Here is an 18,761-nt window from a genome sequence, read left to right as displayed (position 1 = left end):
TATTTCTAACATTACCTGGTCCACTGCCTCCTCTTTCAAATGTCACCCTCTTCCAATATAGGCTTTCTATTCACCGTCACCAGCTATTTCCTCAACAGTCTGGTTCCCTGGTGAGCAGGGGAGGGGGCAAGGCTTGCCCTATCTTCTCAACTTTCAGTTTCACAGAGGTGGTATTTCCTCCCCTGCGTGCCCCCACCAAAATCCACATGGTACCAGGGCCCATCTAAGGAGGAGGGCAGGCTGCATAAAAATGGATCTCCTTCCCCAAAGGAGAGGTCTCCACCGTTCCAGCCCCACCCCCCATGTACACACACACACACACACACACATGCACACACCTGCATTCATGGACATAAAACCATCTCGGTGACGCCAGAGCCCCTTTCATCTCGGGATCTCCCAGCGCCAGGCAGAACTCTAATTACCCCAGCACCCCCCCCCCCCCCCCCCCCCCCCCCCCCCCCCCCCCCCCCGGCCCCGCCGGTTCCCCCACTGTCATTAGCCCAGTTTTACCAGTGGGGGCCATAGCCTTCCTTTGGCTCCCAGGGCGGGGCCCTGTCTCCACAGTCTGCTCTTGGGGAGGGGTGTGTGTGTGTGTGTGTGTGTGTGTGTGTGTGCGCGCGCTAAGGGAAACTGCTCTACCAATTGCCCAGTTTATACTGGGCAGAATCACTTGCTATGTGTGGGGTTCTGGCCAACAGCCTCTCCTAGTTGGGCTGCCCTTGCTCATGTTAGTCTCAGGCTCCTGCATCCTCAGCTTTGCTGGAGCCTTTTCTCTTAGGGGAGGGGGAGTGTAACTGGGGTTTGCAATGCATGGGGGAAGGGAGGGTGCCTCCCTTGGGACCCCTTGGAATTATGGGGATGAGAAAGGTAGCTGGGATGAAACCTGTGGGATGCAGTGTGGGATGCAGAGTGGGTGGTATGAGGGGTCTGCAGTGGGTGAAGAGAGCCTGTGGGGTGCAGTGGCAGCTGTCCTGGGGAGTCGAGGCTGCATGGTGCAGAGTCAGCATGCAGTAAGTAAACCTGTGGGTTCAGCCTGGGCTTGCAGTGGACATGCAACAGCTGCAGCATGGAGCAGGAGGCTGCATCGTGCAGAGTCAGGGCAGTGTGCAGTGTGAGGTGCACTGAGGGTGGCTGTCTGCCAATCAGTGCCACGTCCTCTCCTCGGTGATCATGTTTGGCTGAAACCCTGGGGAGCAAGGCTATGCTGTGCTGTGCAGTGCTTAGGGGCGCGTGCTGTACCCTGTATGGAAATAGCCTCTTGGGATTGGGCTGCCCAAGGAGTTGAGGTAGAATCCCGATGCATGGGATACATTTATGTGAGATGAGATACAATTTTACTCTGTATCCATCAGACAGAACCAAAGAGGCAATGAGGAAGTCTAGCAGTAATCTGGATTAGGACAGGGTGACTGAGTCCACAGGGGGAACGCAAGAGTGCTACGGTTTTGTCTCCCTTACATTCTGGCTTCCCCCACATCTCTCTGACGAAAGGCCCTAAAGATATCTGGTGAGGGAGACTTTTTGAAATCCTAGACCCAAAGCCATAGAAAATGAAGTGCTTCCTGATCCACCTTCCTCCCCACCCCCACCCCCGCCAGGGGCAGACTGGGGCACTTTGAACTCCAAGACAAGAGTTTACCATTCCCATCTTCTCCTTACCTCACTTCCTTGGCTCCCAGTATGGGCTGGTAACAGACCTAGGCAAGGGCAAAGTGAAGGGCACACACTCTCCAAAGCCGGCATCCTGCCAGATGCTGGGATCCAGCCCAGGTCTGGGCTTATAGCCCCTGCCCAGTGTTGCATCACCCCTCTTTCCACCCCACTCATCCTGCCTACCCCCATTTCTTGAAGCTTCTAGCTCCTCTCAGAGTCATTTCAGCCCCAGCTTCTGTTGTCTTCTTGCCAGGAAACCCCCACCCAGGCTGTCTCCTCCCACCCCCCCACCCCCCAACCTCTGTTTCAGGGCTGAATCCCTGGGGAGAGCAGGGAGGTGGGGCACAAGTGAGTATGGATAGAGACCCTCCAAGGGGATATGCCTGACAGCCCCTTCCCTCTCAGATTTTGGTTGCCAAGGAGGCAGCAGGAACAGCCTGTTCTCTGCGCTCTCATCAGAGCAGCTATGCCTGGGCCCCGCCCTCTCTCCCTTCCTCCTTCCTTCCTTCCCAGACTGTTGCTAGGAAGCACCCCAAGATTTCTCAGGGTCCCACCCCTAGAAACCAGGGGATCCAGATATCTTTCTGAAGAGCCTCCCCCAAAGCCTAGAAGTCAAGACCCCACACAGCATCCTCCACCCCTGCCAAGAAGCCCCAAAGGGTTTGGGGAAACAGGGACAGGCCCTCTACCAGCCTGCCCTGGAACTACCTCTGTGGCCTGGGCCACAGTAATCCCACTCCTCCCCCATCCTGAGCTCCTGGGCTCTGGGTGATGTTAGCAAGTGATGAGGTGTTCAGCAGACACCCCTGGACTCTGGAGACATAGCCCCACTTATTGGGGAGTTCTGGAAAGACAGTGGAGGAAACCTAAAGAGAACCCAAAACCCAGATTTTTCTTCCTCTTAGAGATCTTTCAATCAAGAAAAGGTAGTGGAAATGGAGAAAAGAAAGGGGGGACAGTTTATGGAAGTTGGGGATCAAGTGGCTGGCAGAGATGGGAGACTGGGAAATTTACCAACAATTGCCCTCCTATGGTTAAAATGGCAACTTAATGTCCCCCTACCAATCATCTTTGTCCCATCAGGTACCCTGGGTATGGGTCACAAAACAGAGAGCTAGGGAAGGGACTCAGGCCTGGCTGAACCTGGCCCTTCGTAGCTGAGGCAAGAAGTAGAAAAAGAAACTGACACCTTCTCCAGGTTGTTTTTCAGAGTTTCTCCTACTTTTATTCATTCTTTTGATACCTTTTTTTTTTTTAAAGCACTTAATATGTGCCAGATATTGGACCCCCTAAATTTTCCAGCTTTTGGTTTCACTCTTGCATACAGCCCCCTCATCTGGCCTTTGCCAGGAGAGAGGGGAGGAGAGGTAGGGGCACAATGTCTTCTACCATAGAGTTTGGGCCTTACTGTATTGCAGCCCTCCCCTGCAATGAGAGAGATGGAACAAGCTGGTGTGAAAGCCAGGAGTATAGAGTGGTTAGTATAGAGTGGTTCTCAGGGCCTAGAGGGAGGGGTGATGCAAAGGACATGGCAGGCCGGCCTCTTTTCCCTGCTGCTGTCCAGGCCTCGGGATCACAGGACGTCTCTTCTCCTCTGACATGGGCGTGTAGAAAGGGAAGGCATCCTTCAGGGTGTTGGGAGAGGAAACTGCTCCAAGGATTCAAATGCTGCCTTCCATTGTCCTGGCTGGTCTCTCGCTGGACCTCTATGGGGCAGTGGGAAGACAGGCACACGAAATGGTGGGAGATCCAGGACCTGTCCCTGAGGTGGGTCCTTTTGGTAAGCTTCTCCCCCATCCTCCTCTCCCCTAGATAAATAGAAAGTAGGGATTTTGATGTAGGGACTGGTCAGAGAAGGGAACTGGTTTGGAACCAGCTGTGTATGAGTGTGTAGGAACAACTCTTTCTTTGTCCATCCACCTGCTGCCAAGTAACTCCCCATAGTGGGGGGACCCAGGCAAGCTTCCAAAGGAAAATGGTTCAGCTGGGGAGGGGAATGACTCAGTTTCCCTGTGGAGAGAAAGGAAACTGAAACCTTCTGTGCCTTGTATGCTTACCAAGTATTTCAATGTTTCTGGGTCTAGACTCTTGTCACTTTTCCTTATACTTCTTTCTAGCCTAGATAAGGAATGTTCCCATCCCTTTGGGTACCCACACCCCTCTTCTCCACAGCCTTTTTTTTATTTGAGAGCATGCGCATGCACACGAGAATCTTAAATAAGCTCCACACTCAGCGCAGAGCCTGACATGGGGCTTGATCCCGGGACCCTGGGCTCATGACCTGAGCTGAAATCAAGAGTTGGACACGCAACCAGCTGAGCCACCCAAGTGCCCCTCTCCACAGCCTCTTACCCCAGCCAAGACCCCACTCTGGCCTAGCTCCTTTTCTGCCACTGCTCCAGTGTTGCCATGTCACTCTGTCTGGCTGGCTTCCACCTGCCCCTTTTCTCCAGCCAGACCAGCCAACAAGATGAAGACATTGGGGCTTGGAACTAAGAGAGCAGGGTTGGGAGCTCAGCCTTCACTGGTGCTGAGGGGGAAGAAATGGACAGCAAAAGAAAGTGGGGTAAGAAAGGTTTTTGAGAAGAGTACCTGGGTGGCTCAGTCAGGTAAGTGTCTGACTTCCGTTTAGTTCATGATCTCAAGGTTCATGAGTTTGAGCTCTGGACTGGGCTTTCTGCTGTCAGCACAGAGCCCGCTTTGGATCCTCTGTACACCCCCCCCTGCCCCTCCCCCACTCGCAGTCTCAAAAATAAATAAATAAATAAACATTAAAAAAAGAGGTTTTAAAATTTTTTTTTAAATATTCATTTTTGAGAGACAGAGAGAGACATAGTGCAAGCAGGGGAGGGGCAGAGAGAGAGGGAGACACAGAATCTGAGGCAGGCTTCAGGCTCAGAGCTGTCAGCACAGAGCCTAGTGTGGGGCTCAGACCCACGAACCATGAGATCATGACCTGAGCTGAATTTGGACGCTTAACTGACTGAGCTACACAGGTGCCCCAAAAAGGAAGGTTTTTGAGAAGGGCTGTATGGAGGAAGGGTTTCCTTTATATCCAAAGGGGATGTCTCTTACCCACAGGAGGATTTTCATAGAGTTCCATGCTTGGGGAGAGAGGATCCAGCCAGGGAGCCTGTGGGTTCTAGAGAGCTAATGTGGTGTGGAGGAAAGAGGTGGTGTACAGAAAGGGTGTCTCTGATATTTACAGATCAGAGAGGCAAGACAGTCAAAGTAGGGAAATTGAAGATGGCCTGTGTCCACAACTAAGGGAGCCCTCCTAGTTCTTTAGGAGTCCAGTTCTTGGGGGGGAATCCTGCCAAGCCTAGAAAAGGAGCTGCTGGTGAGAGGTGGGGGACAGGGAAGGCAGATGGCCTGACTACAAAAGCCGCCTCCCTGCCACTGTGAAGTGGGAAGGAGGCACCCCTCCATCCCCCAGAGATGTGCCAGGCTTCCTGCCAGAGAGGGATGGTTTAAGCTCAGAATACCACTATCCTCAGGGCCCAGATATTCCCCAAATGTACCCAACACCCACTAACTCAGTCACAAAGTTGACAGCTTCTCTCTAAGAGGGGCAGTTTGGCCTATGGGGGATGGGAAGGGAGCTGTAGGATCCAGGAATGGCCCAAGGTGGGGGCCCTGGGCTGCTGTAACCAGGCAGGAGTGAGAGGAAGGAGCAGGCAAAGGTAGAGTGGGGGCCTGGAAGAAGGGAGGTCAGGTTCATATGAGGCTGTAGAGTGACAGGGGTTGTGGTCATCTCAAGTGTGAGTGTATGTGTGTGTGGCTGGGGCCAGTTTGAAGGTTAAGTGTGAGGAGTCTGGGTTCTCCCTCCTTGCTGCTTCAGAAGCTTTGGCTCCATATATTTGGCAGCTGTTTTACAGAAACACTGTTTCCCAGTGGTGTCACTTGGATAGGCACAAAGGGGACCAGAATGGGGGGGGGGGTATATGGGGAGGCAGAAAGGCATAGGGAGTAATGACCTTAGAGGGATGTGATCTGGCCCTCCTTCAGCTGCACGCTACCCCCTAAGAACAGGGATCCTTGTCTCCCTGTTGTAATTAGGCTCTGGATACCCAGGATCCTGTTATTCTCTGCCCCAAGGGCCACACGTTTGCTTCCAGAGTCTGAGCACACTGCTGTCCCAGATTCATTACCCTGATGACTGATTTTGCCACTGCAAGGGTGGCCAAAGAATGATTGCTGGGGAATATGGGCAGAACTTGGCCTCATGGACTGGGATATCAACCCCCTTAGGGTATGGGATGGGGGAGCTGAAAGTAGGGGTGGCAGCATACTGGCTTGGGCCTTCATGTTTACTCTTGTCCTCGGTTATAAATGTTAGGGACGATCTGTCCATAGGACAGGGCAGGGACAAGGGCTATATATAGGAAGGGTCAGACATTGGAGCCAGAGGTGGACAGCACTTGCTTTTGAGCTTCTCACTAGAGGGGGGAAAGAAGGGCTCATGCCCAAAGCCCTGAACATAATTATGTACAATATCGTTCCATAGGATAAGCGAGAAATCATATTGTTTTTAATAAACTTAAAGAAAAAAGAGAATAGTTTAGCTTTACAGGAAAACATTTGAGGATAGTAGAGGGTCCCTACATTCCCCATACCCAATTTCTCCTTTTATTAGCCTCTTACATTACATTAGTATGGTATTTTTTTTACAACTAATGAACCAATCAATATTGATTATGTTGTTATTAACTACTGTCTGTGCTTTACTCAGATTTCTTAGTTTTCACCTAATGTTCTTCTGTTCCAGGATGACATCTGGGATACCAAGTTACATGAAATACTTGTGTCTCCTTAAGCCCTCTTGGCTATGACAGTTTCTTAGACTTTCCTTATTTTTGATAACCTTAACTTCAGTTTTCCTTCTTACTTTCCTCTTTTCTTCTTCCCATATTCAAGCAGTGTGCAAGGCCAGGAGATTCTGGGAGGACTGCCAGATTTGGGGGTTAAGTGGTGATGTGTGTAATTGATCAAGCCCTAATGTCGCCTCTGGGATAAAGGTGTGGAAATAAGAACTCTGGTAGACTCAGGGGTGTAGGAACACCAAAAAAAAAAAAAAAAAAAAAAAAAAAGACCAGGAAAGAGAAAAACGTATTGCTTAACGAATGCCACGCCCCTGCTATGCCTAGTAACTAGCATGTAATGAAAGGGTGTCAGAATATCATTTAAACGCCTGGTGGACAGTGACGTCTTGGGGCTACGCCTGCTTGCTAGCGGTCTTTCGAGAGCTCTTCCCCCTCGGCCCCCCGAGTCTCTGTGATGCTTCAGCTCTTACATATTTTTCCCTACAGCAGAGAAACAATGAGGGCTGACTAGTTTTTAGTTTCTTAGCTTCCTCTCTAGCCCAATCCAAGGAACTACAATTCCCAGAAAACATCGTGGCGTGACCTGTCTCCTGCTGCGTTCTTATTGGCTCATGTTTGTTACTCTCAGCCAATAGAAGTTAAGCTCTTTGATAAGTGCCAAAATGGCGATTCCTAGGATCTAGAACTAACTTGTACGGTAGGCTTAAAATTGGGAAGGTGGTGGATGAAAGGGAAATAGGGAATTATAGTTTTAAGGTTGGGGAAGGTGGAGGAGATGGAGGAAGACACTCTGGATTTGAGGTGGTAGGGGCTGAGGGACTTAGCCAGGGCTAAGGGCGTAATTAGGCAATCGGAATAGGCTTAACCCCTTGCTCCCACCTTTACTCTTTGTACTAAGCGCCTTTGACCCCCTCTTCTTAGTGCTCCAGTTTAAGGAAGGGGTGGTTCAGGAGGGAGGAACTTGATAGAATCTCTACCTTGTCCTTTCTCCATTTTTATCGTAGTTCCTTTGTCTCCCTTAAATCTTCCTGGATCCCATTTCATTCTGTTCTGCCCTCCCCTGTTCTTCCCTCACAATCTCTTCTTCTCTTAGCTCAGTTTCACCCACCTCAAAGCTTACCTCCATCGGCCCCTTCTCAGAGTGAAATCATGAAGGTGGTGAACCTGAAGCAAGCCATTTTGCAAGCCTGGAAGGAGCGATGGAGTGACTACCAGTGGGCAATCAACATGAAGAAATTCTTTCCCAAAGGAGCCACCTGGGACATTCTCAACCTAGCAGGTCTCAAGTCAAGTAGGAAGGAAGGATGGGAGGGCTAAACCCAGAAAAGTTATAACCACTCAGTCTTGCTTTGTTTATTCCCCTTGCAGAAGCACTACTGGAGCAGGCCATGATTGGACCTTCCCCCAATCCTCTCATTCTGTCCTACCTGAAGTATGCCATTAGTTCCCAGGTAAACTGTCCCACCTATTCCAGAGAGTGAAGATTTGAAGGTAAAAGTCTTGGAGTAACGTTGTCAGCTCACACTTTCTAGGCGAATTTGTTTGAACACATCACTTCTCTGAGCCTCCATTTTCTTTTGAAAATAATACTTCATTGGTTGTGATGAATGGTACACTAACTTATTCTATCAATAAATGTTCGTGAATGCCTGTATGCGTCAGGGAGTGGTGTAGGCCCTGGGAATATAGCTGTGAACAAGACCTGATCCCAGCACATAAGAAAGAACGAAGTTATGGGTAATAACAGACATGGAAATAAGCAGTCAGTCACAGGATGGATTTATGATGTAGATTAAGACAGTACTATGGGAGTACATGGGAAAGGCAAATAATTCAGTCTGAGCAATCAGGGAAGGCTTTCTGGAGAAAGTGATGTTTAAACCAAGACCTTATTATTAATAGGAGTTAGCCAGGCAGATTGGTGAGAATACACAAAGCAGAAAGAAAAGCACATACAAAGGCTGGGAGGCAAAAATCACATGTTTAGGAACCAAAAATAATTTGTATGGCTAGAGCAGTAGTTTTGGTCTCTGGACCCTTTTATGCTTTTAAAAACCATTGAGACTCCCACAAAGGTTTTGTTTGTATGTATTATATCTATCCGTATTTACCATTTTAGAAATGAAAACTGAGTAAGTTAAAAAATATTTATGAACTTATTTAAAAGTACCAAAAAGTAATGTCTGTTAAATAAAGCCTGTTATGTTACATGTTAATATAAATAACATTTTAATGAAAACTGTATTTTCCAAAACAAAAAAGCTAGTGAGGAAAGTGGTATTGTTTTACGTTTTTGCAAATCTATTTAATGTCTGGCTTAATGGAAGGCAGCTGAATTCTCATATCTGTTTTTGCATTCAATTGTTGCAATAGGCTATTTCAGTTGAAGTGTATGAAGAAAATCTGGCTTCACACATCAGATATTTAGTTTGAAAAGGGCAGAGTATATTAATAAGCTTTTCAGATAACTGGATATTCATTGATATACTAAAATTCAGCAGGTCATGTGAAACCACATCAATGAACTTTAAAAAAAAATTAATTATTTTTAAAATAAGCTCTACACACATGAGGGTTGAACTTACGACCCTGAGATCAAGAGTTGCATGCTCTATGGATTGAGCCAGCCAGGTGCCCCTCAGTGAACTTCTTACATACTGTTAACATTAAGATCTATTGGTCTTTCTCTTGCACTTTTACTCATGAATGATTTTATAATATCATGAATTGATCATGTGGAAAATACCCATTACTGAATTACATAATTATTGACACATTTAATTATATGATTTACATGTCATGGAGCCTCTGGAACATTCCATGTTCAGTTGTGAGAGAATGAGAGTAGAAAAAGCAAATAACATCTTAGCAATATTTAAAAATAGTTTTTTTAAAAATCTTTATTTATGTATTTATTTATTTTGAGAGAGAAAGATAGAATCCCAAGCTGGGTCCATGCTGGTCAGTGCAGAGCCCAATGCATGGCTCGATCTCACAAATGGTGAGATCATGACCTGAGCTGACATCAAGAATCAGATGCTTAACTGACTGAGCCACCCAGGTGCCCCTAAAAAATAGTTTTAACCTCACAGATTCCAGGGGTCCCTGGATTATATTTTGAGAACTGCTGGGCTAGCACTTCAAGAAGGAGATAGAGAGGGCACAAAGGACCTGTGACTGATGCTAAAGAGTTTGGACTTTATCCTAGGATGACAAGTAATCATTTAAAGAGTTTTAAGTGGAGGAATGGTGTGATAGGATATGTATGTATGTGTTTGTATAGACACTTAACATGCAATAAAATGTACAGATCTTAAGATGAATTCAGTGAGTTTTAGCAATTGTAATATACCCATGTCACTAACATTCAAAATAAGATACAGAATGTTTCCATTCTCCCAGAAAGTTGCCTTGTGCCCCTTTCTAGCCCAACCTCTTACTACAACCACTAAATGTTTTTTGTCACTGTAGATTAATCTTGCCTATATTTGGATTCCATAGAAATGGAATCATCCAGCAATACCCTGTACTCTGTCTTCTTTTGTTTAACATAAATGTTTTTGAGATTTATCTATGTGGTTGTGTATGTCAGTAGTTCATTCTCTTTAAATTGCTGAGTAGTAGCCCTCAGTTGGCATGTATTTCTTATTTCTTTTTCCTCTTGGCTTATGTCTGCTTTCCATGTGAGCACGTGTTCATTTACCTTATTCTTTTTAACTGCTGCATAATGTTCCATGTGTACTGTAATTTAGGTTGCTTTTAATTTTTTACTGTTAAAATTGATGTTTCATTAAGCATTCATTCTTATACTTAGCCTGTCTGCACTTCTGGGAGTTTTCCCTAGGATAGATACCTAGAAATAGAATTGCTAGCTTGAAGCATTCCCACATGTTAAATTGCAGTAGATTCTGGGGCGCCTGAGTGGCTCAGTCGGGTAAGCACCTGGCCTTGGTTCAGTTTGTGAGTTCACAGTTTGTGGCCTTCACAGTTTGTGAGTTCATGCCCCGTGTTGGGCTCCATGCTGCTGGTGCAGAACCTGCTTGGGATTCCCTCTCTCTCTCTCTCTCTGCCCCTCTCCCACTCGTGCTTTCTTTCATTCTCAAAATAAATAAAAATTAACAAAAAATTGCAGTAGATCTTGCACATTGCCCTCCAAAAAGGATGGTATCAGTTTATACTCCCTCCGTAGTGTTTGACAGTGTTTCTCAACACCTTTCCAATGCTGGATAGAATAAGCAAAAAATTCCTTCACATTATAATTTGTAATTCCATAATTGTGATGTTGAGCATTTTTTCCATATTTACTGGCTCCCTGTATATCTTCTGGGAATTGCTAATGCATACCATTTGCCTGTTTTCCTAATTTTTTTGTTATTGTAAAAGCTTTATTGAGATCTAAATCACATACTATACAATGTATCCATTTAAAGTATACAATTTATTGGGTTTTAGTATATTCAGAGTTGTACAGCCACTATAACAATCAATGTAGAACATTTTTATCAGCACAAGAATTCTTATTGCTTTTTAAGTGTCTTAATGTAATTGATCTTTTAATCCTGTTATGGTTTTCTATCACTTTTTTTTTTTTTTTTTTTTTTTTTTTTTTTTTACTTTTTGGTTTTATTTTCTTAGCATGCAGAAATTTTTAATGTTTTTGTTGTCAGATTTAACCATTTTTTCCTATATGGCTTTTGTCTTGCTTAAGGGCTTCCTTCCCTGCTCCAAGGATCAAAATATATTCTTCTCTAATTTCTGCCAACACTTCACTTTTGTTTTTTGTATTTATTTTGTTGAATCCATTTAGGATTTATTGTGGTGTGAGGAAGAGATCCAAATTTATTTATTTTTCCTAATAGGTGGACAGTTGTTTCAATTGCCTTTATTGACTAGGCCATTCATTGTCATATCCTAAATTCTCTTACAAAGTTCTATTTCTTTTTCTTTTCTTTTCTTTTTTTTTTTTGACAAAGGTCTATTTCTTGGTATTCCAGTTTAATTCATTGATATATTTGTCCTTTCTTGCACTAGTACTTTACTGTTTTAATTAGTATACCTTTATGGTATGTTTGATGTCTGGTTAGACAAGTCTTCCCTTAGTTTAATTTTTCAAAAATTCTTTGGTTGTTTTCAGGCATTTTCTTTTTTTCTTTCTTTTAATGTTTATTTATTTATTTTGAGAAAGAGACAGTGCATGTGTGTGTGCACCCCTGTGTAAGTGGGGGAGGGGCAGAGAGAGAAGGAGAGAGAGAATAGCAAGCGGGCTCTGCACTGCCAGTGAGGAGCCCAACACAGGGGCTCAAACTCAAGAAATATGAGGTCATGACCTGAGCTGAAATCAAGAGTTGGATGCTCAACCGACTAAGCCACCCAGGCTCCCCTAGGCATTTTCTTTTCCAGACATTTTCTATTTTTCATATTTATTTATTTATTTATTTATTGTTAACTTTTTTTGAGAGAGAGAGAGAGAGAGGGCACAAGTGATCTAAGGGCAGAGAGAGAGAATCTCACGAGGGGCAGAGAGAAAGAGAGGAAAAGAGAGAGAGGGAGAGAGAGAGGTGGGACTCACCCGAAGTGGGGTTCGTGTGTTACCCTAAGTGGGGTACAGTCTCACCCGAAGTGGGACTTGAGCTCACCCAATGTGAGACTCAAACTCATGAACCATGAGATCATGACCTGAGCTGAAGTCAGATGCTTAAACAACTGAGCCACCCAGGTGCTCCTTTTCCAGACATTTAAAAAACATTTTTTTTAATGTTTATTTATTTTTGGAGGTGAAAGAGATGGAGTGTGAGGGTGGGAGGGGCAGAGAAAGAGGGAGACAGAATCTGAAATGGGCTCCAGGCTCTGAGCTGTCAGCACAGGGCCTGACTTGGGGCTTGAACTCCTGAACTATGAGATCATGACCTGAGCAGAAGTTGGACGCACAACTGACTGAGCCACCCAGGCGCCCTGTCCTTTCCCAGACATTTTAAAATCAGCTTGTTAAATTCTTGTAAAAATCCTATTATATTTTAATGGGGATTTTTTTGACTTTCTGGATTTGGGGAATTTGTGGATTAATCTTAGAAAGATCACACTTGTAAAAAAAAAACATCACTCCGGTTATAGCTTGAAGAATGAGTTGGAATATACACGTGTGTGTGTGTGTGTGTGTGTGTGTGTGTGGAATATACACACACGTGTATATATGAGCTGAAATACATGTATGTATATATATGAGTTGGCATACATATATGTATGTATATGATTTGGAATATGTACGTGTGTGTGTGTATTTTTAAGTTTATATATGTATGTATTTCTTTAAGTAATGCGTACACCCCGCATGGGGCTTGAACTCACAGCCCTGAAATGAAGAGTTGCATGCTCTTCCACTGAGGTAGCCAGGCGCCCCAGGCTTTTTTTTTTTTTTTTGCCCAAGGACCAAATAGTAATACTTTGCAGGCCATGTGGTCTCTGTCACCATTATCCTGTCATTATAGCTTGAAAGCACATATAGATGGTATATAAGTAAATGAATATGCCTGTGCTTTGATGAAACTTTGTTTTAAAAAAAAAAAGATAATGGGTCCAATTTGGCTTGCGAGTCATAGTTTTGCGACCCCTGATTAACCCTTATTGCAGTAAATTCAGGTAAGAGATGATAGTGGCATAAACATGGGAAGTAGCAGCAGAAAAAAAGATGAATTCAAGAACTGTTCAGGAGGTGGCATTGAGAGGACTTGGTGGTTACCTGGATGAGGCACATGAGAGAGAGGAAGAAATCATGGCTAGTGTCTAGGTTTCTGGTTTGGATGACTCGATGGCTGATGGGATCTTAAGGAGACAGTGGGAAAAGAGTAGGGCTGCTGTTAAGGTTGGGGTACCGCTGAGGGGTGGAGATGACACTGATTTTGGCCTTGTTAAGTAAGGTGCCTGTGTGGGCTAACAAAGAGAAGATACTCAGTAGGTCCTTCAACATATGTGTCCAGAACTTAGAAGAAGAGGCCTAGACTGGCACTGTTGATTTTGGAGTTGTCGACTGTAGATGGTGATGGAAGCTGTGGGCATTGACAGGAGTGCCTAGAGAGGGTAGAGAGTAAGTACAAGAGAGACCCAAGCCAAATCCCTGAGGAAGCAATCACAGGTAGAGAATACGGCTAGGAAAAAGATGCCTCACAGGAGTCTGAAAAGAAGAGATCAGTGAAGAGGGAAGAAAAGCAAGAGAGCGTGGTATCGAGAGAAGCCAAGAGAGAAGAGGATCAAAGAGTGAAGAAGAGTTTCCTGGTGTTGGGTGCTGCTGAGAGGTCTGTGAGATTGGAACTGAGAAGTATCCATGGGGTTTAACCAGTTTGTTGATGAGCTCAATGAGGAGATTCCTACAGTGGTAAGGACATAAGTGATTGGAGTGGGTGGAATTGTGAACGGAAGGTGGGGAGGTAGAGACAGCGAGTGTGGAGAACTCCCATCTGTGGAGAGAGCAGGATAGAGAGAGTGGTGATTAATTGGAAATGGGGGGAGTGGTCTGCGGGAAGTTCTCTTAAAAATGGCAGAATCTCGAGACATGTAAACACTGATGAGGAAGGCAAGAAGGAGAACAAGGCCAAAGTAACAGTGAGAGAGAAATAAATATATATGCAGGAGTTTCACTACAATCAGCATTGTAAAGTGCTGTGCAAAATTAGTAATTGATTGTTCCTTCCAAGTCCAGAGGCTCTTCAGTTCAGTGCTATGCATGGAGAGGGCACTTAGGAGTAGCTGAGGGTGTTGAATATGAAGAGGAGAGGAGAGAGCAGCCGCAGGGTCAGTCTGGGCTAGCCAGGTGTGCAGCGGACACATAGACGGTCCCCAGCCTCAGAGTCTGGTGGTAGCTTAGAGCTTCTACACTGATAGATACAGTAGACTGGAATAGGTTAAATCCTGCTGTGAAAAACAGTTCGCCATGTGGAAAGTAGTTTTAGGTCTCAAGGGTAGCAGTGCTTTCTCGATACTGTTAGCTAAAATTTACTGGACAGAATTCTGAATTTGGAGACCATAAATACATTAGAACATACTGCATCTCTCAGAACATAGAAAATTGGGGGTTTCTCTTTCGGGAGTTTGGGGTTAGTTTCAGTGGGAACATCCAGCTCCCTCTTCAGGTTGGTATCCAACAAGGTTCATTTCTCTGCCAAGCTCTTGCTATGGGGACATCAGTTATAAATAAACAAATACTCGTCTGGAACGTTATGGTCATTCTGCCCAGGCAGGCTCCCAACTTTCTGATCACCATCAGACACCAGCTATGGCTTCACAGAACATCTTGCTGAGAGTTGTACTAAACACTAATTGTGTATTTAAGTCCTCTGTGTATTTTGCTTTTGTTTATTTAAGAATACTAGTTAAATGTGTCTGAACAGAGAGCACTCTGTTCACATGATGGAGAAATTATACACAGAAGGCATTGCCATGCATGTAAAATTCACCATATTAAGGTCATCGAGGCTGACTTGACTTTCCTCTTGAATCTCTGGAAATTTCTATTCCTCTTGGGAAGACAACCCACGAAGCAGGTGATTATCCTGACAGTTGCTATCATTGTAATCTTTTTTATTACAGTGTATTTTGCCACTGATTTTGAGTATATACTTGTAACTACTTTCTAAAGTATTATTTATATTTTATCAGCATGCAATAAATTTTTTAAATATGACCACTTAATAGACTTTCTCTAGGTTTTAATTTCATGCAGGACACATTGGTTATTTCTTTTCAACTACATCTCCAATCCTATGGATAGGTTTTACTAATAGTGATCCCACATTTTTTTTCAGAATGCTAGTTCCTAGAATTCACCAATCCAAAGTAATAAAAGCTTACTGAGGACCTACTATGTGCTAAGCCTGGGCTACATTCTAGAGAAACAGATATAAATTCACCACTGTTTCTGTTCTCAGCTCACTGTTCAGATAGGCTTTCTCTTAGTCAAATAAGCTTGGAAAGTATTATTTACTGTTTCCATTTATCTTAGAGGTTCTCATTATATACAAGCATATTATGACTCAGCAAAGCTAAGCAAAGAAAGCTATTTAGTCCGTGGTTTCTTAAATTCATATCACACAAAAGCTGTGTGTGTGTGTGTAAAGTTTCTTAACATCTTGGGGACTCTTTGGAAGAACATCATGCAATAAATATTTCTACAGTAACAGAAATGCTGTGTATCTGTGCTAAAACGGTAGCCACTAGCCACATGTGGCTGTTGGGCACTTGAAATGTGACTAGTCTGACTAAGGAACTGAATATTTAATTTTATTTAATTTAAATTTAAACAGCCACTTGTGGCTAGTGGCTTCCCTATTGGATAGTGCAACTTTGGAAGCTACTTTGAGAAATGCTGATCTAAAGGTGTGTTTTTACTTATTCATTCTACCAACATCATAGCAAGTTCCTGGTGGTCACTGAGTAAAAGCATCCTTGTCCTCAAGGAGCTCCTAGTTTGGTGGGGGCAACAGGTACCTGCTGTGTAATGATGGGTATAAGGGGATTAATTACTTGGAGCACATGGGAAGGAGGTTGGGGTCGATCAGAGAAGGTGTCCTGGAGGAGTCCTAGAGAGTAAATCCTAGAGAATCAGAGTGTGTATCATGAAATTCACTACAATTTCAGTGTGCAGGTATTACCTGTTCATTGCAGGAAATGTTTCTTCATCTCCAGTTGTTGTAAATAAAAGTACTCTGAGGGCACCTGGGTGGCTCAGTTGGTTAAGCGTCCGACTTTGGCTCAGGTCATGATCTCACAGTTTGTGGGTTTGAACCCTGCACCAGGGTCTGTGCTGACAGAGCCTCTCCTACTCTATAGAAGTTGTAGGAGGAAAGTAACATAACCTCATTCCTATCCTTTCTTCTGCCTACTAGCAATTATTTTAACCTTGTATATAGTGGACAATGAGTGGCATGTGAGCATGAAACACGGCACTTTTGAATGCCCACCCTGATCTTAGTGGGTGTATGCTCATGGTGTCATTTATGGTGATTTTGATAGAAGCAGGGATGGGGACAATGTCTAGTTTTCCTGCCTCTCTTTTCGTGGGTTGAGGAAGGCCTGTTGAAGGGGTTGAACTTTTTGAGCTGCAGAAATTTGAAGTGTCAGTGTTTGATCCTGTCAGCTGTGACGCTAGTTGTCTGAACTTTATCTTTCTTCTTTCCATCCAGATGGTGTCCTACTCCTCTGTCCTCACAGCAATCAGTAAGGTATGACCATAGCCATTTATGAGCTAGGTGGAGGGCATGGGAGCAGAGAGATGATAGTGACAGATGGGACCCCTCTGCTCGCCTGCGCAGTCATGTACACTCTGAGACTGGAGAGGCAGCACGTGATGCCTCTGGATGGCATTGCTGTGTTCCACTGGAGGGAGGGAGATCCTGGGAAGTGGGGGGCTGGCAATTAGGAGCCAACTTCCAATGTTGAAAGAATGCTGAGTCTGAAACCTGAGGTTGGAGGGAAGATGAGTAGGAATTCTGAATATGCCGTCTGCCTCATGTGTGAGACCAGAGGTCGACTGGGATGTTTGTAGTATCATTAACTGTTCTTTCTGCAGTTTGATGACTTTTCCCGGGACTTGTGTGTCCAGGCTTTGCTGGATATCATGGACATGTTTTGTGACCGACTGAGGTAATGGCAGGGCTTGTTAACTTCCGGTATTATCCTAGCGTAAAGGAGAAGCTCCAAGCATGTAGACTGAGGCCAACTCTGTGGATTCCCACACTTCTTTCCCCTCTGCTCTTCTGCACCCACCCACCCCCATCCTTTTCTACTTAGTCCCTTGGGATAAAAGACCTCTTCTCTTTGGAGTAGCTCATATGAAATCTTGTCCAGTGGAAGTTGGGGCTGTCTTCCCTAGGACTTTGCTAGCTTCCCAGCTCTCTTCCCTCATAGGGGCGTGCCAGCCACTCTGGGGAAGATTGGTGTGGGTCATATTTCAGCCTTTGGAGCCAAGACAGATTTTGCATCCTTTCCCGGTAGCTGTCATGGCAAAGCAGAGGAGTGCATTGGGCTGTGCCGGTCCCTTCTCAGCGCCCTCCACTGGCTGCTGCGCTGCACTGCAGCCTCTGCAGAGCGGCTCCGGGAGGGGCTGGAGGCCGGCACTCCAGCGGCTGGCGAGAAGCAGCTTGCCATGTGCCTGCAGCGCCTGGAGAAGACCCTCAGCAGCACCAAGAACCGGGCCCTGCTCCACATCGCCAAACTAGAGGAGGCCTGTATGTCCCCTGGTTCCCCTGAGCCCCACCTGCCACTGTTCCCATAGCTGGTTCTTTAATTGAAAGGGGAGAGGCAGGATGCCATCCCACTTCTTTCCAGGAGGATCTGAAATCATCCCACTTCCTTTTTTTTCTCCCCATAAGCATTGCATACATCCCAGGGACTTGGGCAGGGTGGCACCCGAGCCAATCAACCAACAGGTATTTACTGAGCATTATTGTATGCCCAGCACTGTGCCAGGTGCTGGGGATGGGGGGTGGGGGGCTACCAAAGGAGCATGTGGCAGGGTCCCTGCCCTCAACAAGCATACATGCTAGTGGGGAGCAAGACTAGTATGTGATAAACATGGATGAAGTTAGAGACAAGAGAAGTACACCATCCATCCTTGTGTTTGTCTCCACGCTACTCATCTCCTGAAAGTAAATGACTCTTGTTTTTGAGTGTTGCCTAACATGTCCCTTTGAACATGGTACCTGTCTGCTATCAGGCCTGTTGTATCCTACACCGCTTGACTCAAGTGCAGATGTTAACTCTTGGAACCCTCCAGAGCCTGAAGGAGATAGATCACCCGGCGGGAGGGAAGACTGGTTTTCTGGACATGTTGCCCAAAGACCACAGCCTTGTGGCTTGAGACCACCTAAGGATCTCTTGTTCTCCAGTAACAACAATGCTAGAATGGGTTACATCCAGGTCTTCAGGACATGTTTGGAGAACTTGTTATAGGATTAGTATATTTGTTAACTTTTCAAAGTATGTTTTATTGCCTGTGAGAAGTCCAGAAAGATGACCTGTCTATAAAAATGGGCCTTGTTGACAGTATCTTACCTATCTTGAACACTTGACCAATGTTTAGTGGCTGAAAAGTGAATGAATATTTAACTTAATTTTAATGGATCTCAGGTCTTATTTTTTTGTTTCTTTTTCCCATGCCACATGGAGGTTAACGGGCTAGTTGGTGCCAGTATTCATCATCATTTAACCCTCTGGAGTTGTAACTAGGATAAGTGACTCATAATTAAGTGCTAAATAATGTAGTAGAGACCATGAGTTCAAGCATTTAGGCGG

The 18,761-nt window shown here is 45.1% G+C and overlaps 1 protein-coding gene across 8 annotated transcripts in view; it reads left to right on the top strand.

Moving 5' to 3' along the window:
- Positions 1-18,761, top strand: part of MED24 (mediator complex subunit 24) — a 32,089-nt gene that overhangs the window by 1,122 nt on the left and 12,206 nt on the right. Inside the window, exons 2-7 of one of the 8 annotated variants that reach the window (XM_042914459.1) lie at positions 6,425-7,176; positions 7,620-7,758; positions 7,848-7,930; positions 16,652-16,690; positions 17,038-17,111; positions 17,463-17,695. In XM_042914459.1, the coding sequence (XP_042770393.1) occupies positions 7,629-7,758; positions 7,848-7,930; positions 16,652-16,690; positions 17,038-17,111; positions 17,463-17,695 (559 nt within the window). In that variant the 5' untranslated portion in view covers positions 6,425-7,176; positions 7,620-7,628. The other 7 variants (XM_042914458.1, XM_042914456.1, XM_042914457.1 and 4 more) reach the window with 7 other exon arrangements.

The sequence above is a fragment of the Panthera leo genome, chromosome E1, assembly GCF_018350215.1.
Source record: "Panthera leo isolate Ple1 chromosome E1, P.leo_Ple1_pat1.1, whole genome shotgun sequence".
In the NCBI taxonomy this organism is placed as follows: Eukaryota; Metazoa; Chordata; class Mammalia; order Carnivora; family Felidae; genus Panthera; species Panthera leo.
The sequence above is the reverse complement of the archived record's forward strand: the minus strand, read 5'-3'. Positions and strand labels throughout refer to the sequence as shown.